The sequence below is a fragment of the Equus quagga genome, chromosome 2, assembly GCF_021613505.1.
Source record: "Equus quagga isolate Etosha38 chromosome 2, UCLA_HA_Equagga_1.0, whole genome shotgun sequence".
Classification (NCBI taxonomy): Eukaryota; Metazoa; Chordata; class Mammalia; order Perissodactyla; family Equidae; genus Equus; species Equus quagga.
Window position 1 is genome coordinate 128,517,136 of NC_060268.1, and position 22,125 is coordinate 128,539,260.

General features: G+C 42.1%; 1 protein-coding gene across 1 annotated transcript in view; it reads left to right on the forward strand.

Annotated features, from left to right (window-relative positions):
- Positions 1–19,916, forward strand: part of PBLD (phenazine biosynthesis like protein domain containing) — a 49,067-nt gene extending 29,151 nt beyond the window's left edge. The window contains exons 2-10 of the mRNA XM_046653896.1: positions 1,334–1,486; positions 10,319–10,418; positions 10,775–10,873; positions 13,371–13,480; positions 13,568–13,597; positions 15,869–15,957; positions 16,222–16,400; positions 18,301–18,363; positions 19,456–19,916. Coding sequence (XP_046509852.1) covers positions 1,403–1,486; positions 10,319–10,418; positions 10,775–10,873; positions 13,371–13,480; positions 13,568–13,597; positions 15,869–15,957; positions 16,222–16,400; positions 18,301–18,363; positions 19,456–19,568 — 867 coding nt within the window. The 5' untranslated portion in view covers positions 1,334–1,402 and the 3' untranslated portion in view covers positions 19,569–19,916. The remainder of the gene's footprint in view (positions 1–1,333; positions 1,487–10,318; positions 10,419–10,774; positions 10,874–13,370; positions 13,481–13,567; positions 13,598–15,868; positions 15,958–16,221; positions 16,401–18,300; positions 18,364–19,455) is intronic.
- The last annotated feature ends 2,209 nt before the right edge of the window (positions 19,917–22,125 follow it).

Genomic DNA, 22,125 nt, shown 5'->3' on the forward strand with positions numbered 1-22,125 from the left:
TGCTCTCTATGGTGTCTACACGGGCATTCAGGGAGTCCATATTCTGTTTTATCTGATCCATTGTATTTTTCATCTCTAGTATTTCTGATTGATTCTTCTTTATAGTTTCAATCTCTTTTGTGAAGTACCTCCAGAACTCGTTGATTTGTTTCTTTATATTTCCCTTCACCTCATTGAGTTTTTTGATGATAACTATTTTGAATTCATTGTCACTTAATTTACCTATTTCCAAGTCCTCAGGGCATACTTCTGTGTTTTTATTGTTTTCCTTCTGGTCTGGAGCTTTTATAAATTGCTGGATGGTAGAGGAGCGGTTTTTGCACATAATGCTATTATTTGGTTGCAGTTACAGCCTGTCGCCACTAGATGGGGGTTGAGAACCACGCATTCTAAGCCCTCCGCCTTCAGCTGTGATGGCCGGGGTGCAGCACGGGTTGGGGAGGAGGGGCACTTTCTCTCCAGCGCAGACCTGGAGTCCGTTCAGCGCTCCCTCTCTGGTCTCCTGGGGCCCTGGCTTGCTGGGGTACCCCCACGGAAAGCTTTCCCCCATTAGAGGGTTTCCACTGCACAGGCGGTTGGAGTCCTGGATGATCCATTGGACATGTGGACACTCCCCCGCTCCTTCCCTCGCCCGCAGCAATCCCAGTCTCTAGGGGAGGGAGTGAAGTTCTCTCTTACCTGGTTCCAGCTCCTCCAAGGGTGGCTCCAGCCTCTCTGCCCTCCGTCATTTGGCTGCTGTGGGTCTCTGACGATCTCTGTGTTACTAGGATTTTTTTGGCTGGAATGAAGTTGCTCCTTTTGGTTGTAATTTGGAGGGGAGTGAGTTCTGGGTGAGCTCACTCCACCATGTCGCTGATGTCACTCTTCTTAATTTTCTGAGTTTTTTATAATGAACATATTTTTTGTAATTAGAAAAAATGCATTCTTTTAAAAGAGTAGTATACACCTGAAACTAACATAATATTGTATGTCAACTATACTTCAATTTAACATAAATAAATAAAGGATAGTCATATTTATTGGGAGACTGTAAGCAACATATGTGCCCCTTGGATATTTCATGCACTTCATTAAAAAACGTAGCCTGAGCTAGTTTTGGCTACTCTAAGAAAGAACATACTTATGTTAAGTATATGTAGGGTATTAAAGGTCAATAGAAAACTTGAAAATATTCTATTCAACCAGTATTTTAAAACAAATTCAATTTAGAGGCTTAAAAAAAAATTAGGGGATCACATATCTTTGAACGTAGGTGTCTTAGAATAATTGCTTGACTTTGTATCTGGGAACTGCTAGTTGCTTCTGTACACCAAGTAAAACATTAACTTTTTAGTTTTTTCAACAAGAAGCAAAGCAGACTGCCAGCAGTTTTGAGAGCTTGTGAAAACAGCTTGCAAGGAAAATGAAGCTCCCTATTTTCATAGCAGACGCATTCACAGCAAAAGCATTTCGTGGGAATCCTGCTGCTGTTTGCCTCCTAGAAAATGTAAGTATTTGGTTTGGAAGTGCAGGGCCTGAAATTCTAGATTACTCTAGAACCAAGTATTTCTTTACACAAAAAACATCAGACCCACCTGTTTGTTAACCTCTTTGTGTACTTTGTTAACTGATACCAGCAATGTTCATGTCTGCAAGTTGATTTTGACCAAATTATACGACAAGAATGCTTAAGTCCAGAGAGATGAAGATTCATGTAAAGAAGAACTAGAACCAATAAAAAAAGAACTAGAGCTCCCTTTTAGCCATCTTGTTTTCATGTAGTTAGCACCAAATGTGGAGGAGAATGAAATTAGATGAGTTTTATGTGACTGGTCATGGCTGATATTACATTTAGCATAAAAGATTCTAGCTGGATATCTTGAACTTTTCCTATTGTTCAGACAATTAGAAATTATTTTCAGGGCAAAGAAATGAGATATTTTGCAACGAATTAAGTAATTCAGTAGAAAGATAGAAGGAATTAAGCTCTAATATAGGAAGAACTTAGTTTACTGAAAGTCTCATTTTAAAAATGGCTTTTTGATTAGGATTAGTATTAACAGAATAATCAAATATTCCTTGACCTTAGGTGCTTTATGTTAGCACCTGGATTTTAGGAAACAAGACTTCCACTCAGAGCAGTTAGTGCAAGAGTTGATTATCTGAGAATCACTTCAGGAACACAGTAAGCAATTGATGATCTTAAATCAGTCTTATTAAGTTGGGCAAAGTATGCGTTGGGGCCTTTGAGTGCAGTGAATGTCAGGCTGGTCTGCACATTAAAATCACCTGAGGAGGGGCCAGCCCTGGCTGAGTGGTTAAGTTTGCGTGCTCTGCTTCGGAGGCCCAGGGTTTCGCAGGTTTGCATCCTGGGCGCAGACATGGCACCGCTTGTCAGGCCATGCTGAGGTGATGTCCCACAAGGCAGAGCCAGAAGGACCTACAACTAGAATATACAACTATGTCCTGGGGGGCTTTGAGGAGAAGAAGAAGAAGAAAAAAAGAAGATTGGCCACTGATGTTAGCTCAGGTGCCAATCTTAAAAAAAAAAAAGATTTTAATAATAAAATAAAATCACTTGAGGAGCTTAAAAAATTCCTACACCCAGGCTACATCCCAGATCAATTACAGGAATCTCTAGGGGCGGGACCCAGGCAGCACTGGCCTTTTAAGCTCCACAAGTGAGTCTAGTGTGCGGTCAAGATGGAGAACAGCTGAGGCTTTACTGAGCTAGGTGAATATCATTAATTGACCCTCGGTACTCATATTTTCTCCCTCAAGTGCAGCAGCAAAATGGTGATCAAGAGTCCTCGCCTCACCTTAACGATGCATTCATTACGCAACCTTGCAGCTGCCATTTTCCAGCTACAAAATGCAGAAAGTAATAAAGTTAATAGACTTTATCAGGTAACACGAGAGCTTGGGAGGATTAGTGAGAGAACAAGTAACAACCAGATTCTAAATCTTGAAGTTTCTTTAGAAACAATCTGGCAAACATAACTTCACGTCAAAAAATTGTGGAACTGACTAAAACTGCTGTCAAGTCTTAGTATATTTGCCCCATGTCCCCATATAATATCCTTGAAAAGTTTTGAAAACAGTTTCAAGTGATTTATGTACTCAATTTTCACCAGGTGACAAGAATTACTATTATTCCTAAACTTACTCCTTTTACCTCCAGTATACTCACTAAACACCAGACTTAAGGATATCTATCTATCTGTCTATCTCTATCTCTCCATTAAAATATATTTTACATGTTACTTATATTTGGAAAAACTAGGAAATAAAAATTTAAGCAAAGAACTTAGCATTGTTCAAAGCAATATACTTCAGTATGAATAGAAGAAACAAAAAGAAGATGAGAAAGTCCGTGATTTGGGGACACTCTCTAAAGAGTCTCCCAGTTCAGTTCTTCCAGGCTTTGAGATCAGGCTAATTTGTGAGAGCAGGCTAATTTGATGGCCTGTCAGGGACAACTGAATAGATATCTACAGACTAGTTTGCTAGTTTTCTATTCTGTGGACATGTGAATCCTGTTCCCCTGGAGGCTAATTTAGCACTTCCCCCAATTTATAATCAATAAAAATTATAATGGAAGTATAAACTGTGGTTTCTACCCTTGGATTCTTTTACCCATGGCTGGAGACAGTGGGCGCCTGAAACAGCTAGAGAGAACACAAGTGAACTCAGGAAAATATTAAGAGACAAATAAGTGCTGAACCTCAATGCTGACCACAGTTCAGTAGGTGTTTATACCCTGTCATTAACATATTCTACAAATATTTATCAACACTACCATGAACCAGGCTCTGGGGTAGGGATGGGAGGTGCAAAGATTAGCAAGTTTGCCCACCCTGAGGTCCTCAAAGTCTAGCACAGGAAACAGACATGTAAACCTGATCATTATTCCATAGTCAAACCACAGAGGCTAAAAGACCTACAGGTGCCAGGTACAATGGGGACTCAGAGAATGGAACAATGTTGGATTTTATGGAGAAAATACTTCAGATTTTAAGTGCAGGGCTTCAAAGGAATAGTCTTGTTTGTTTTGTTTCATTTAAAATTATTTAGGGGGCCGGCCCAGTGGCGCAGTGGTTAAGTGCACATGTTCTGCTTCGGTGGCCCGGGGTTTGCTTGTTCAGATCCCGGGTGTGGACCTACACACCACTTGTCAAGCCATGCTGTGGCAGGCATCCCACATAAAAAGTAGAGGAAGATGGGCTTGGATGTTAGCTCAGGGCCAGTCTTCCTCAGCAAAAAAGAGGAGGATTGGCAGCAGATGTTAGCTCAGGGTTAATCTTCCTCAAAAAAATAAATAAATAAATAAAATTGTGTAAAGTTTGACCAAGATGAGACTAACCACAGAAAAACTTGGAGGACAGACTAAAGACTAGGTAATTGCACTTTGACCTTTTGAATACTTAATGAAAGACTGCTGGAAGGAAAGGAAAAAATTCTGGGTAACAACCTTCTAAGAGCTTCTATAATATTCTAAAGTTTTGCTTTGTCTTCTTTCTAGACAAGTCCATTTTTAAAATTTTCGCATGAGGAAATTATGACACCGTACATTAAGTACAAACAAAACAGATTAAGGGCTAAAGGAAATATGGAACAGATATTTGAAAAACATATTTAAAACCTTAAAAAATTGATAATGTCCTCAAATGCCTGACAATCAATTTGACAATAAAGATCATATAGAGACATGGAAAATGTGTAGAAACAGTATAAAAAAACAAAATTGATACATTGCAATGACAGCTGTGTAAAAACCTACAGGAACTCCTGACCAACTACTAGAATAGGTCAGAGGTCTGTGGTAGTGATAAGGGGTGGTACTTCACTTATTTTTCTATAAACCAGCTTTAATATTTAGTGAAAATAACATATCAACAGGGGTAGAGAGCTCATATTTATCCTCCTTCATATTCTAACAAAGCCTCAAGTGTTTTTGTCTTGTTGCTGCTGTTGTATGTGTGTGTGTATATGTGTGTGTGTTTAGGGCTGGGTTTCTCAGCAGCGGCACTATTGACATTTTGGACCAGGTGGTTCTTTGTTGTGTGAGGCTGTCATGTGCTCTGTACAATGTTTGGCAGCATCCTTGGCCTATACCTACCAGATGACAGTAGTCCCCCTTTCTCTCCTGGTCATGACGATCAAAAATTGCCCCCAGTTGAGAACCATTGTTTCAGAGGATACCTTTTCTAAAAAGCAGTTTATTCTTGAGTTTTCCTGTTAAAATTATCCATAAAAAACAACTTTGTTATGTGTTCAGTGTATACATTTATCCAAATTCAACTGGCATTTACTGGCTGTCTACCATGTGCTGGATGGACACCGTGCTAGGATCAAATGTAATATTCATATATGTACAGTTTTATTCTTTTAAACACTAACAATCATTTCCAGTGACAGCAGGGAGGATTGGCTTCACACTTTTAAAGAGGAATGCTTAGTTTTAGTTCCTAAACTGCTTTCTGTTCCAGTTTTCATGGTTAAATTTAGAGAATACCAAAAGCCCCTTTACAGCTTGGTGGGTTATGTATTTAAGGAAAGACGGGTGTATAGCAATACTGTAGTCAATCCATACTTTAACTCATGTGGGGAAGCTTGTGGTGCAGTGGCCATTTCCAGACTTGGTGCCTTCCCTTAGATAGAGGATCCCTGGCTAGAGGTGACCACATTGGGTCAGAGGCTCCTGGAGTTTCTAGGGAGTTTCAACCTGATATCTCCTTTTTATGCCCAGAAAAGGGATGAAGAGTGCAGAGAAGATTCTTCTAGGGCTTTGAAGGGTTTTCCTTTGCCCAGTATTTGAAAGAAGAGCACAATGCAAAGGAAGAGGAAATGTTATTGTGGGCATTTCTACTTCCCAAGTATCCTCACTGGCTTCTGGAATGTAACCTCAGCTTTGGAAGCAATGACTTCAGGGAAGTTCATCCAGATACTGTGCAAGTTGCTTTTCATATGTTATCTCATTTCACCCTCACAACCACTGTATGAGTAGGTCTTATTATTATTATCCCCATTTTTCAGATGAGAAAACAGAGGCAGAGGAAGGTTAAGTAATTTACCGAAGTGGCTGACTTCAGGATCCCACTCCAGTTCTGCCTGACAACAGGACCCATGCCTTTAACCCACCATGCTCACCACTAGACGAGATGTCCTCCCCTTTCATGCGCTCCCACAGCACTCCTTGCCTCCCAGTTGGCAGCATGCGTCACTCTTGTTGTAATTCATTCAATGCCCATCTTCCTCACTAAACTGCACATTCTCTGAGATCTTAACCTGTTCTGACTTGTTCCAACACACATGGCTTAGCACATGGCAGGAACTAAATAGATATCTGTTAAGTGAAAGTGAAAATATTATAAGCAATTAAATTTTGGCAAAATCTCCTAAAAGTTCTGTTAGTGAACAATTATTGATCTTTTGTTCTCGTTGGTGGGGTGTGGTGGGTGGGGTATGCAAAGTGAATATGAACTTGGGGTTCTGTGATGGAGCTGGAGAGACGAGGCAACCAAAGGAACCATTGGGAACAACTGAAGATGGCCTACTGTTTGAATGCTGCATTGTGTGGACATAACATCACCAACAGGAAACCCAAATGCCTCAGAAGGAATCTTCCATTTCTTCTTGGATGATTTAGAACTTTCTATATCCAAGTGCTTTTCCTTTGCTGGAATCTATCTGTAGCAGGACTGTCATGTTTAGGCTGTCATATTTCTAAACTGCCACAAGATGGGAGTATTTTAAAACTATACTGTCTGATTTTCTGATCATTAATTTTTTGTGGGTCATTTTGATGATGGAACCTTAGTGTCCCGATGCAGTACACTGGAACTCAGAAAAACAAACATGACTGATTTTGCTGTTGGAAATTTGACTCATGTGAGATTGCCAAAAGGAAATGGATATTAAAGCAAGAGAATAGCTATTGGTTTATAACTGTTATGTGCTGCATTTGAAAATAAGCTTGTAGTGTAAAAGGGAAAAATTATTGGAACCGAAATTGTATTTTGTCCCTCAGGCAAATAGCAGGTGCATTTTAAGTGTCCTGGGACAGAAATTACAGTTCCAGAAATTCAAATTGCAGTTGGTGCAATATAGCAAGGCAGAGAGGATTAAAGGGCTGATGGTCAGTGAAGTGTGTGTTTAGCTGATGTGCAAAAAAAGCCCATTTGCAAAGAAATCTATTTTTAGATAGATGGTGAGCTTGGCTACAATGTGAGATGCTTTAATACTTTTAGAGAGTCTTGTCGTAAGTGTCAAGGGAAGCAACAGACAAAGGAAGGAAGGAGAAGGATAGGGAGTTTGGATAGCTCAGACAGAGGAAGGGCTGGCGGGCGCTGTGGGTTCCTGCAGCCAAGGAGGCAAATCCAGGAAGACCAGCACAGGCTTTTCTTTATCACCCCCTCAATCAGCATTGAGGCCTGTGATTGCAGACTCCGCACTAGAGAATTAAATGGCTCCCAGTTTCTCTCCGGTCTCGTATGCACGGGCATGTGGGCCAGTTTCCACAGAGAACATTCAACAGGCCATGGGAAGTGCTTGAGTTCAATTATTAACAACCTTGCTTTGTTGGCTGGGAGGCTGCCCTCCAACTCCTCCACTCAGGTGGGGCTTCTCACTGCCCAGGCCAACGGGGTGACAGGTGCTCATTCCCCTTCATTCCTACCATCTTAATTTTCCTTACCTTGGCTCACAGAAAGCGAGTGTCAAAGATCTAACAGAAGAACAGTGTGAAGTCAAGTGACTTGCCCGAGAAGCTTCCCCAAGACAAAGCTCTTTGCCCACATTTTCCTGTTCAACTCACCAAAATCTGCCCTTTTCCAAGGCCACCTCAAGGGCTCATCTTGAAAGGCCTAGGCTATTTATTGTTAAAATCTGTGTATCTCAATGACGTACTCTCTAGTGTTGCTCACTGTTGCTTTCCGTGTCCGTCTTGACTCCCCACCAAGACGCTAAGCCCCGCCCCTTTAACACAGGGCCATTTCTTATACACCAGAGCTTCTCAAACTTCAATGTGCAGAGGGATTGCCTGGGGGCCTGGTTAAAACAGAGATTCTGATTCAGAAGATCTGGGATGGGGCCTGAGACTCTGTATTTCTAACAAATTCTCTTGGTAGTGGTGCTGATGCTACTGGCCTAGGACAGCACTCAGTAATTGCTTGATTGCCGCTTTCCCTCAGAAACGTTGTAGGAGTCCATTTTATCTGATATCCTTGGTATTCCCGTCTCCAGCGTGTTAAAGGGACAATAACAGTTTGTCTTTGTTATGGGAAGGCAGCGTAGTATGGCAGGTTAAAGCGTGGGCTTTGAGCCACTCAAAATAAAAAGGTAACATTTATCAAGTACTTACTATGTGTTGGGCACTGAGATGAGCACTTTATGTGCATTATTGGATTTACTCTTCTGAAAGAAAAGCATCAACTAAAAAACGAAACCATTGAGTTATGTTTAGGTTTTCAGAAAATAAGTATCAATTTCTTAAGTGCTTTCTCTTTCTATAGGACTACAGAGCTTCTATAGATTTTGAATACAGTGCGCCTTTAAGAAAAGCTTAGTAAGTCTCCTGCTAGGATTTGTATATCAGCTAATAGTTTAAAAATCATGACTGATTTTTTACAATAACCACTGTTTTATGCCATATTATAAAAGTGTATTAAAAATGTTTCAAAAGAATTTGAATCAACAAAAAGACAAAGGGTGTTTAACTTACACAACTCAGGTAAGTGAACTATGAATTTATTAGTAGAAAGTTACAATTCTTATTTCTGGGTTTCAGGAGCTCAAGAATAGTAAGTTTGGCCAAAGCAAAAACGCATCTGTCTTCAGACTTCTTTAAAATTCAAAATCTAACTAGTGAGCATTTTGTTGAATAAAAAATTGATTTTCATTCTCAAAAGGAAAACTCATATTTCTGACCCATTTTTTTTCTTGAGTTAAGAGGAATGTGTGTATGTGCATCTCTATGTACGTATGTGTCTTCACAATGACTCTTTGATTTAAGTACTATTACCCTGATTTTAAAGGTTGTGGAAACTGAGGCTCCATGAGATTAAATGACTTGCCCCATTTTGCATTGCTGCTAGGGGCTGACCCAGGATACAAATCCAAGTCTGTTTGTTTCCAAAGCCCACATTATTTTTTTAAAACATTTAATTTTTATTTATTTTTGTGAAGAAGATTGGCCCTGAGCTAACATCTGTTGCCAATCTTCCTCTTTTTGCTTGTGGAAGATTGTCGCTGAGCTAACATCTGTGCCAATCTTCCTCTATTTTATGTGGGACGCCACCACAGCATGGCTTGACGAGTGGTGCTAGGTCTGCACCTGGGATCAAAACTTCGAACCCTGGGCTGCCGAAGTTGAGCACACAAACTTAACCATTACACCATCAGGCGGGCCCTAAAACATTTTATTTTGAAAAATTAAAAACCTACAGGGAAGTTTCAGGAATGGTACAGGGAATATCCGTGTACTTTCCTGTAGATTCACTGGTTGTTACTGTTTGCAAAGCCCACATTCTTAATCGCTCTACCACTTATTAGGCATATCGTGATCTTAGGATATTACACAACCTCTCTGTGTTTAATTTCTTCATCTGTAAGTGGATAAAAATATATTGAGGGTTTTTTAAATGAACATTAAGTGAACAATGTATTTATTCTTTCAGGAAATGTTTATTGAACTCCTACCATCCTGGGATGAATACAAGGCATTGTTCTAAGCCAGGACAAAGCAAGAGAGCACAGTTTGTGACCTCATAGAGCTCAGAGTCAGAGGTGGGGGGGACAGACAGGAAAGGGACACATTAGGTAATTTCAGGTGGCCTAAGCACTAGGGAGGAGACAGCACTTTTGAACAGAACAGTCAGGAAGGCTTCCTGGAGGAAGTGACCTCTTGCTTGAGGCCTGACTCATGATAGGGAATGAACCATGCATAGACGGGGGCAGAGTGGTCACTACCCAGAGTGGGTGCCAAAGGTCTCTTTATCTAACAAGAAAGGGAGATTGTGGAGTTTAAACTTATAGAGATTGTTTTTAGAAAAGAGCATACGCTCTCTCATTATACTAGGTAGTGATCTGACAAAGGAAAGTCCAGGCCAGTAGGCTTTTCAGTCTGTTCTGTCTTTGTACATCTCTTCACAGGGTGCTGCAAACATGGATTTCCAAAAGCAATCCTTATAAAAGTGCCTTCAGTTCCTTGGAAATTATTTCCTTTTACGCATGTAAATCTTAATGTAACTAAAATGTGTGATTAACTAACGGCAGCTGCTGTCTGAGGAAGTCTGATTTGCATTTCTGGGGTCTCAATAACCTTTTGTTTCTAATTTAGAAATTGGATGAAGACATGCATCAAAAAATTGCAAAGGAAATGAACCTCTCTGAAACTGCTTTTATCCGAAAACTGCACCCAACTGACAACTTTACACAAAGTAAATATGCATTGTTTTAGCCGTTGTTGAATGGTAGCAGAAGCTGCTTTTCCAGAGAGGAAATGATATTTAAGGGAAATGCCCATTTCCTATTTGCGCACAGATAAGAGAGAGATGGGGAGGTTTGGATTTGGTTTTCGGTTCGTCTGGGGGGTAGGTGTTGGCGAATTTGAACGTTCCGGCTCTCGATGTAGCGCCAAGGAGCCCTAGGATGCTTGTCTAGACGTCACTCCTTTCACAACGTGTTTCAGCCACTAGTCATGTGAGTGAAATATTCAGAAAAGAATAAGAAAAGTTTTTGCAGCCCCCTTGTCTGGGAATGATCTGGTTTCTGTTTGGTTTTTCCTCCTCTGAAGGTTCCCGCTTCGGATTAAGGTGGTTTACGCCGGCGTGTGAGGTCCCTCTCTGTGGCCATGCTACCCTGGCTTCTGCAGCTGTGCTGTTTCACAAAATAAGTAATGTGATTTTCTTTTATGAACCTATCACTTAGCAAACATTGTTTTTTAATTCTCACACACTCTTTTGACTAGTATAAAGACATTGCAGATTTCATTTCACGCAATTCATTATGCAGAAACAAAAACAGCAACCTTCAATAACACTTTGGTCTTTCTGAGTTTGTGCCAAGCACGTTGGAAAGCCACGTTGTTGTTCCCTAGAATGATATTGTATTTAAATAGAAGCTCTCTAGTCTGTGACCAGCACAGGAGGGGAGCTCGCAAGGCACAATAGGCGTCTCACATGATGTGATTTTGGGGAACCAAAAGGCACACTTTGCCCCAAAATATGTCCCCATCCACAGTGAAATTTATTTCACAACTAGAGCTTTTTGACTCTGAATTTTAAAGATTCATGAGCCCTGACTATATTTACCTTGTGAAGAGAGGAGGCAGCACCTTACTCCTCCCGGTCTCCATCTTAGCTGCATTTAGTTTAATAAAGATCAGGCCTTTGTGGAAGTGAGGCAGAGGAGATGCCTGGAAATGCCCTAAAGTGGAGATGGAAGCAGCCATGAACAAGTGTAGACAACAAACAGGAAATTAAACAAGGGAATGAACAGGATGATATGACAGCGGGTAACTGTAGGGAGTGGGGAATTGGAAAAGGAAGTTTTTGGGGGAATTACTTAGATGGGGATAGTAAGGGAAGGTGTTATAGGGCAAGATCCTCCAGCAAGCAGACTCTGAGACACATTTGCATGCTGGAAGGACTGGGACAGTATTCTTCGGATCAATATTGGTAGAGGAGTAAAGAAAGCAGGATTGAACAGACAGAGAAATTGAACTGCAAAGTGGTAGCAACAAGGAAAGACCCTGGGCAAATCCACAGGGAGGTCTGAGGCTGCGAAGGTCCTTCAAGCAGTGTAGTTCCAAATAGAGGCAAAGGTTCAGGCCTTTGTGTGCTCCAATGCCCATAAAAGCGGCCTGACTTTGGGTAAAGTAGCTCTGCTCAGCCAAGAGCAATTCCCAGAGCAGGACTCAGCTGAGAGCTGTCAATCACCAAGACTCCTGGCAGCTGGGTCAGGGCCGGGTGCAAGGTGAGACAATGAAGGCCTCAAGTTACACCTGGGAGCTGGTGCCTCCTCAAATTCTGTATCTCCCGGTACTTCCTTGCCTCACATAGTCCTGGCCCTGAGACAGGATGGGATGAGATTCTGGCCAACAGCATCCATTAGAGAAGGGGACGTTTGGACTGAAGACTATGAAGCCTCTGTGCAAAGAGCCAGAGCGGGAGGCAGAGCATTCTGGGCAGAGGCAGCAGCACGTGCAAAGCATTTGCCAGAGATTCCTGGGCGAGGGGATGATTGGCAGGAGACAACGCTTGAGAGTAAGGTCAAGGCCCCTCTACGATGTAGTCTATTATGTTTTCAAAAGATAATTTCGGTTTCTGTGGACAGGGGACAAGAACGAAAGCAAGCAAGCATCCTGAAATACTGTTTAGGAACTCAGTCTTGAAAAGTAGGTTTTACTGGCGTTGGATTGAGTGCCTTTTGAAAACCCCACATTGGCTGGTGTGAGGCTGATGTTTGGAATGATAGCCCTCAGATCCCCCATCTTAAGGTTAGATGAGATAAAGTGTGAAAAAAGGCTTTGTAAATAATTATGTCTTACCGAATTATTAAAATTAAACTTTGGGTTTCAGAATGTAAATTTTATACTCAGTGAAAGCTAATAAGCAAGGCTGAATTTCCTCAACTTTGAAATATGGTTAAGTTTTACAGAAATATTAGCGAGGAGAAAAGAATTTGGTCACAAATCTCTGTTTCCATTAAAAATGTTACGAACACTGGAGTCAGATAAGTGGCCCAAGTTATATCAGTAACATGGAGGCATATTATATCAGCATTTGTGGTCCAATCTTTAAATCACAATTTTATGTATAGCTTGGTTTATTAAGAATAAATCTGATTTGTTCATATCAGACTTGTTCATAACTTGTATGTTCTATTTGTCATTCCCTTGGCATATCTTAGACTAATAGAGTTATTGTAAGTGGATGTTTTAAAATCTGCATTAGAAAACATTATAGCATCCCTAAGAGGTTTAATTACTACCCCCATTTTATTGGTAAAGTGAAATTAGTATAGGTTTCATTATTACCCCATTTTATTTGTGAGGAAATTGAGGCTTAAGGAGGTTAAATAGTTTGCACAAGGATACAGTTAGTGAGCAGTAAGGAGCTGGGATTTGAAGCCTTGCAGTATGATGTCAAATCTCATCAGTTAGGTTCTTGGTTCTCAAGTTAGAATCCAGTGAGTTTTCCCCACTCTGGACCCCAGCAACCCACACCTGGGCCCCATCCCAGGAAAGGACAGTGCTGCCAGAGTCTCAGGCAACACAACAGTGATTGAAACAGATGTGCGGATGTATAACGAAGTTTATTGTTCTATTTCTTGATTCCTTGTCAAAGAGTTTTCTAATTGACAAAACAAGACACTTTTATCTTGGCCAGAAAACGTGAATAGTACTCTAACCTTTGTCACTCTGAGTGGGGAACTAAGGGCCAAAAGAGAAGAGGATGGGACCGTCCTGGACTTTCCTCTTTATCCAGCCCACCCCCAGGTGAGCTCTTTCTAATTGTTGCCAGAAACTGTGCACAACTGACAGCTTGCGTGTTTTACAGTGGTTTTGTCTTTTATCCCCATCCAGGACTTCCATGAAGTGGAGGACTTGATAAAGGTTAGTGAAAAGAATCAAACCTGAGATGGTGTGACATAGTCATTAGTTACTGTTTGAATACAAAGATTCGGTACCATTTGATCCCAAAAGATAGACTTTCTCCCAGTATAAATGTTCCAGTCTAAGCTTAGATGAATAGTTCGTGGTGGATTTGAGGTTTGAATTTTACTACAGAATCTATTTGGTGAGAAGGTTGACCAGTTTTCCCTAAGTCTTCATTGTCAGCATTAGCCTCCACGGTAGGTTGGGAGGAGAGATGGCTGTGTGGCGGGCTGGATTGAAAGAAAAGAATGGAAACTGCCTAGCAGCTGCTGGTGTCCCCAGTTTCTGTGATGAAGGATGGGGCTGAGGTGGGGTGGGAGGGCTGTGCTTTGACGAAGGAGACCAGGAAATCATGAGGACCTGGACAGAGAAAGCAACATACATAGCCTGGCCTCCTCAAGGAGTCTGTGTGGGAGTGGGGCTTACTAGTAATAATAATAATAACTAATAATAGAGAATATTTTTGAGAATCTGCCCTGTGCAATACCACATGCTAAGTGTTTCACATGTATTATCTCATTTAATTCTCACTGTCACCTAATGAAGTAGCACTACGATTGTCCCATGGAGATTCCAGAGGACCAGAGCAGCTCTGGACAACCAGGTGCTTAGTTTGTAGAAATGGAAGGGCCCCAGTCAGAACTAGGGCAAGGGTTTCTATGAGAAAAAACGATTCCAGGGGGCTGGCCCAGTGGGGTAGTGGTTAAGTTAATGCACTCTGCTTCAGTGGCCCAGGGTTTGCAGTCTTGGATCCCAGGCACAAACCTACTCATCGCTCATGAAGCCATGCTGTGGTGGCGTCCCACATACAAAATAAAGGAAGATTGGCACAGATGTTAGCTCAGGGACAATCTTCCTCACCAAAAAACAAAAACAAAAACAAAACAAAAAACAAAAAATGATTCCATGAAATGGCCTATTGTGGGTGCCACTGGGGTGTTTCTCTCAGTAAATTTTCAACTATAGCATTTATACTCTCTTTAGTGTCTTGCTTTGTCTAAGTTTTCAAAGAGTATAAGCAAGCATCATGGATTCTGATTTAACCCTCAGCTCCACCTGTGGCTTGGGTTTTGGGAGGCCAGCCAAACTCATAAATGGTCTGCTTTAAGCATGTTGCCAAGAAAATGGAAAATATTCATAGTGGTAGACTTTGTTCATGGTAGACAGGACTTAACCTATCTCTCTAAGCCTCAGGGTCAGCATTTGTACAGTGGGGATGATAAAGGGTTATTTATCATGAGAATTGTCATTTGGTGTTCCTAGAATCTGGCAGTAAGATTCCCAGCTGAGAATTAAACTTTCAAATCGACATAAAAATCCATGCAGAGAAGGGCTGCATGACCCTTCAGAGAGACTGAAAGGCCCCAGAGAGCAGAGGAGATCTGGCTGCAGGAGTTCCCATTTCTAGGGGGAGGGACATTGGTCAGCCATGGTCACAGAGGCAGAGAGCCCAGGCACCACCCAAGGCAGAAGGAGTCTCAGCCTTGGGACCTGGGGCATCTCAGTCCCTAAGGAGGGCTAGAAATCCTGAAGCTGCCTAATGTCCAGACAACTACCATGCAACTGTCATCTGCTCTGGTGGCAGCTGGTGGTGGTGCCAAAGGATGACTTGAGGGGCTTTTGTCCCCTCATAATCTCCCTAAGTACCCCAGGCAAATAAACAGTGTTCTTGGATATGAACAAGATTATGTGCAGTCTTCGGTAAAGGGAGCATCAAGATATCTTTAGAAAATGTTGCTATGTTATTGACCTATAGCATACAATCTCAGTGAAAACAGTGGGCTTACCAACAGAGCAGCATTAAGATGAGTCCTCTAGTCCCTACTTCCATTAAAACTGCTAGACCTGAGGACTTGCCATGTAGAATGTTCTAGTTACTGCTGCAGAAACTCCACCTATATTATTTCATTTAATCCTCACAACGACTCTAAGAGGTGGGCATGAGGCCGCCCATCTCTAAAGACAGAAGACAGTAGTGATCCAGAGCTTTGACTCCAGGGCCCCTCAGACCTGGGTAAGCTCAACTCCCTTAAAGACCTCTGGTCACCAAGAAACTGGCCTTCCTTGGGCAACACCTTGAGTCCCAAAACTGAACTAAAACTCTTGGGATTGGAGATGATGGATGCGCCTGGCACAAAGCAGATGCACATGAGAGGTCATTCCCCACACAGGGAATCAAGGACTTGACCCAGGGGGCACTCCTGAGGGGTGTTTGGTCTGTCTTCACAGACTGCAATAGGTGACACACTGGTCCAGGACATCTGCTATTCTCCAGACACCCGAAAGCTCCTCGTCCGGCTCAGTGATACTTACAACAGGTAAACAAACACAAGTATACTTTGGGGAGAACCGTGCACCCCGATTTACAGCTCTTGCTTGGTCTGGCTGTGCCACGTCTGGTCAAACCATGATTTATGCAGCCAGAGAGTTTTATTCCCAGGTAGGAAGATATTCCACTTGCTCTTTCCTCCCCCTCTGCTGAGCTGCTTGGGCAAGCTGCACCCTGGCCTGCTCCGCAGTCTGTGTGGTGGGAGGTCTGTGGAATGGGTTTGCAATAATAATTCATCCCATTTATGAACAAGGTCATTTCTGGAGAACCTGAAGGTGAACACACAGAATCTGCTGCAAGTGGAAAACACAGGGAAGGTGAAAGGACTCATTCTCACCCTTAAAGGAGAGCCTGACGGGCAGGCCCAAGCGTTTGATTTTTACTCCAGATATTTTGCGCCGTGGCTTGGCGTGGCGGAAGACCCCGTAACAGGTACTTTTTGAGCTGGGTCCTGGGGAAGGTTAAACAATGGAGGAAGAAGGTAACAAACAGCTGTTTAGGTGCCCTTCACATGACCTTTTCAGGCTGCTTGGGTTTTGAGCTGCCTTTGTTTCCCTCTCTCCCCCTCCCCCTGCCTTCACTGAAGTCTCATATGGAAAGCATAGAATAAAGGAGGCAGTGTAGCAGGGTTAGACCCTCATGTCAGACAGCCTGGGTTTGCATCCTAGCTTCCGAGCTATTGACCTTGGGCAAACAACGTAACTTTTTAAAGTTTCAGTTCTCTCTTCTATAAAACATGGATAATACCTCTTAGGGTTATGTAAACACAATGCATGTTACATGCTTAGCACAGTGCCTGGCACATGGTAAGTGCCCAATAAGCATTAGCTATTTTAATAATAATGACAACACTGGCTCCCGAGCCAACACTTCCAGATCTGCCATTTGCAAAATTCACGGGCTGATGTCCACTACATTTCCAAAGCGTATTGTTCTTTTCAGTGACCAGCCTGTGTGGTCATTGAAATCTAGGCAAGATTTAGTTTTTGAAGGATAAACTCCTGGGCTGCAGGTGGGAAATAGGGGCAGGAATAGCGTTTATTTTCCTCCCCTCCTCCTTTCCCAGACCTGCCCCCAAAGTGGATGGGATGGGTTTGGAGTCACGGGTATTTGAGATTTTCTACAAGTCAGAAGCAGAGGGATGAAATCAAAGATGGGCAAGAATGTGAAGCCTCCCACTGACATCCTCTTTGAGAAGAGTAGGCTGAGCAGCAAGAGCGGGGAGTGCCTGTTGGAGGAGGCTGGTGGAGGGGATGGTAGCCAGGGCAGAAGCAGGCTGGGCAGAGACTTCTAGGCTCCCGTTCTGGTCAGATGGCAAGGGCCAGGATGGTTTCAGGACCTTGACTTAGTTACTCTCTGAGGAACAAAACGTGAAATTCAAAACTCAGCAAGTAAGCACTTTTAAAGACTCAGGAAAATGCCCAATGACATCTAAACAGTCTAACTCAACCCTCCCCCATGGAAGAGAATTTCTGAGCAGATTTACACATGCACAGCTGCTAAATGAGGATTTTAATTGGCGCAGAAGGCAAGTTGTTTTGCCATGTAAAAATGCTTTTCTGGAGTGGGAAGTTCTTTGGACAGTGATGACCAACCATCTCTGTTTGCTTGAGACTGAGGGATTTCTCAGCATACAGGACCTTCAGCGCTAAAACCAGGACAGTCTCCGGCAAACTGGGATGGCTGGTCACCCTACGGGGACCTCCCATGACATTTAGTAAGTTTTCCTGGAGGGGCCTTTTCCTCTGCATCTTTTTCTCCCCCAAAGATTTTTCTGTCAGCTATTCCTTTACACTTTGTTTCTTCATTTTAATATCTATCCTTTGATCTAAAACTAGGGCACAATCAGGTGAAAAACTACTTCACTAAAAAGAAAGTTCTTTTGGCACCAAAAGCCGGAGAATGTTGGCTTGGTGGAAAATTTGGCCTTTTGTCAGAGTTCACACCTTTCCTTGCATGCGTATCCTCAGAGGAAGGAGATATTTTCCCTTGAAAGATGTACAAAGATTTACATGAAGGCCTTAATTTTTCCTCCCGTGGGCTGACAGTGAACTTGTAGACAGGACAAGGATTAAAAGCTGCAGTGTCATCCAGCCTTCAGAAAGTGTAGGACGTAGGGAATGCGTCACTGGCAGGAGCTGATCCAGAAATTCGATGTCTTCCTTTCTACCTCCCTTCGTAATTCCACACTTTGCTGTGACCATGGCCAACATAATGACTAAATCATCGAAGATTTAGTTAAACTGGATAGTTGATTGTAATTACTTATAAATTTACCACAGTTGCCCCTGTTTTCTTCAGGATTGTATCCTAACTTTTTACTTCTTTTAAGGGTCTGCGCATACCGTTCTCGGCAGCTACTGGTCCCAGCAACTGGGGAAGAAAAACATGCATGGTAGGACAGCTCTTTTTCAATTTTTTTTTTTAATTTGCCGAACTTTAAGCTAGTATTCCTTCTCATATGTGCCATCCACTTGAAGATGTAATAAATGTTACGTATCACCTGTGTGAAAATGAAAGGTTTTTAAATTCCTTCACCCTGAACCCTCTACTCAAAAACATTCTCCACCCTAAACATCTCCCACCTCCGTCCCTCCCAACACACAGACATCCTTCTAATACAGTAAGTGCCCGATAAGTGTTTGTTGAATAAAATTAACCAACTGTATAACTTGGCCCAGAGAGGTTATTTATAATGTGACAAGTTGAGATTGGATGACCATCTGGGTTCCTTACTGCCATTGCTAGTCATGGCATTGAATCAAACAAGTTGCTTTTGAACTAAGTCCCCTAGTGATAAATGTATTGCTCAGGGGCAGAGAAAATAGATGGCACTCATGGAGGCTACACAGCCCCAGTAACCGAAGTAGGAGTCCGGCCCTAAAGGATGGGGATCTTCCTTGGTGGGAGGGTTAGGCCTTTGTGACCCCGATTTGGGGAGAGCAGGGTGGCTGTTCTCTCCTTGTTGAGCTGAGTTACTCCCCCCAGCACTGAGCTCCAGGAAGGCTGAGGCTGTGCCTCGTTTGCCTGACACGTGTGGTTGCTCGATAACCACAATGAGTGAACTTTGTCCTAGTCAGACCTAGGAAGATGGGACCTTCTCAGTAGGGCCAAGACCACCCCTCTTTATCTTCTTAGACTTCTAGTTCATGCCTCTGTCTTTCCGCATGTCCTCGCTTACTCCTAGACAGAGCCAGGAGGAAGCTATGGGTGAGGTGTGGCTGGGGCATTACACGAAGTGAGAGAGGAAATGGCTCAGGAAGGGAAGATGTGGAGCTGTGTGTTTTGTGGATCAAACTGCGTTTGTGGCTTTTCATCCTCAGGAGAAGAGGGTGGCCTGGGCGGGACTATGGACACATGACAGCATTTATTCTTTAAACTGACCTGGGAGGAATCTAGAGCTTGTAATAAGAGGTCTCTCACTATGTTCTGTTAATTAAAAAGGGTGAAAACAATCTTAATTTGTGACTCATTTTGCTTTCTTTAGCCTGTCAGTGCTCCTGCCGAGGAGGAGAACTGGAGATTTCTCTGCGTCCTGACGGAAGAGTTGACATTAGGGGAAGCGTTGCTATCGTGTTAGAGGGCACGCTGACAGCCTAAGGTGGTAGTGCTGCGGTGCTGCTATCTTGAATGACTAAGTATTTTCTGCATGAAAACAAATGTAAGGGGCTGCCTTTAGCAAATCTGCACAGTAGTCCACTTAATCCTCATGTTAGAAAAATGAAGACATATCAATGGAGATTTAATAATACTTCCTGATTAATTAACTAATGGAGTTTTGGGTCTACCTGTGAATGCATTTGAAATGTAAGTAACCAGGGGCCACCCGGTGGCCGAGTGGTTAGGTTTGCGTGCTCTGCATCGGCGGCCCAGGGTTTCGCCAGTTCGGATCCTGGGCGCGGACATGGCACCACACATCAGGCCATGCTGAGGTGGCGTCCCACATGCCACAACTAGAAGGACCTGCAACTAAGATATACAACTATGTTCCGGTGGGATTTGGGGAGATAAAGCAGAAACAAAAAAAGATTGGCAACAGTTTGTTAGCTCAGGTGCCAATCTTAAAAAAAAAAAAAAGAAAAGAAAAGAAATGTAAGTAACCGGAAACAAGGAATAATGTTGTCACCTTTGATTATGACTACCAATCACAGAACAAGGAACAAATTCATGAGGGGTAAGATCAAACCATTTAAACTTAGGTGTAAAATAGAATATTTTGCAGCTATTAAAAAGACCCAATAACTATGCAGAAATATAGAAAAAGATTTCATGATATACTACTAAGAAGGAAAATGAGAGTAGACTGTAAATTGTTGGCAATGTTATGCTATGTCTATGGAGAATATGAATTTATATGGACAAGGATGGGTCATGAAGATAGAAAAGTAAAAGCTGTTCATATGTGGAGGGAAAGACTGGGAGTAATTTTAATGTGTCTAAAAAATTATTTCCTTTATCAGAACATACTCGTGTTCAATACTAAAAATCATGACATTTAACTAAGTAAATAAAACGCCAGAAATTTGAAAAAATGTGTGTGCATGAGTGTGGTAGTAAAATTAAACACTAAAAGTAAAGTAATGTCTTTATCTTGATAGATAGCTTTAGAGTGATAACTTAAAAGGGATTCTGCTCTTACCTCAATAAAATGGGTTTTAACATAACTTTAAATTCGGTTAAATCTATAATATTGAATACCTATAATGGACTTTGGGATGGGGACTTTTTCAAGTCGTTAAGAGTGTTTGTTTAAGGTGATCTCATTGCTGGCAGTTCTCAGCCATCTCAAAAACTGCAAACTCATCAGTTAGAAATTCCTGTGGTGGCCCCATTTTTTTCATCTTAATCCTATCATGTTTTCCATTTTTATTTATTTTTGCTGAGGCATGTGAGAGTGAGTTTATTATAGCAGCAATCTTGTGTTGCCCCTAATTTGCAATGAAATAAATAATTCATTAGCTTCAGTGCTTTAACTTAGTGAGTTACCCATGACTTGCCACACACCTCACAGCACATCACAACTCATCAGTGAGTAATGACACTGCAGGGTTTTCACAAAGTGCAGGTTTTCCCAACATGGGACTAAATTGTATGAATAATTTTACATAAATGCATAGCTGAAAGGGTATGAATTTTATCTCTCAAATGTATGCTAGGGCCTAGTGGCATAGTGGTTAAGTTCGAGTGCTCTGCTTTGGTGGCCCACGGTTCACCACTTCAGATCCTGGGCATGGACCTACATACTGCTCATCAAGCTGTGCTGTGGTGGAATCCCACACAGAAGAACTAGAAGGACTTACAACTAGGATATCCAGTTATGTACTGGGGCTTTAGGGAGATTAAAAAAAAGAGGAAGATTGGCAACAGATGTTAGCTCAGGGCCAATCTTCCTCACCTAAAAAACAAAAACAAAAGTATGCTAAATTCCTGAGATGACCCTGAATTCTTTTTTGCAGGAAAGTTGCTATTTGAAGCATCTGAATTGACTTTTCATCCTACATTTTCAAACCCTACATTCACTTTTGTAAGTGATTTTTAGAAAATTGTCCATTTAGCTATGGACAGTTCAGTCAGAATAGTCAGGGAAACTGATTATATTTACCGTGTTTACTCGGTCAGCCTGCTGGAGATTGACTGAGTGGCCATACTGGCTGTAGTGTCCCAAAAGTGGCAGCCCGGGAAGCTGGGAGGTGGAAGAGGGTGGGAGGAGAAGCACACCGGACTAGATAAACCAGAGGAAATGAAATGATGTCTTTGGGTCACAGGAGCAAAGAGCCTCTAAAATTAGTGTAGGGGAGGGAGAAGTATTCCTCTGCCCTCTAGGTCCTTCTGGATGGTCTAAGAATTAAATTGACATGAGATAGAATAACAGGAGAAAATCAAAGTTTAACAACATGTGTACATGGGAGAAACCCAGGAAGACTGAGTAACTTCCTAAAGCCACCACCTTAAATACCATCTTCAGCTAAAGACAAGGAGGATGTTGGAAGTTGTGGTTTGGAACTTCAAAGGCAAGGGAGGCAATTTACATGGAGATGGAAATGCAAATGTTTGGTAAACAAATGTTGACATGCTTTGTAAGGACAATGAGAGATGGAGAGGACTTTGCTCAAATGACCCTTGCTAGGTTCCTCCCTGTCTACCACACGTAGTTCAT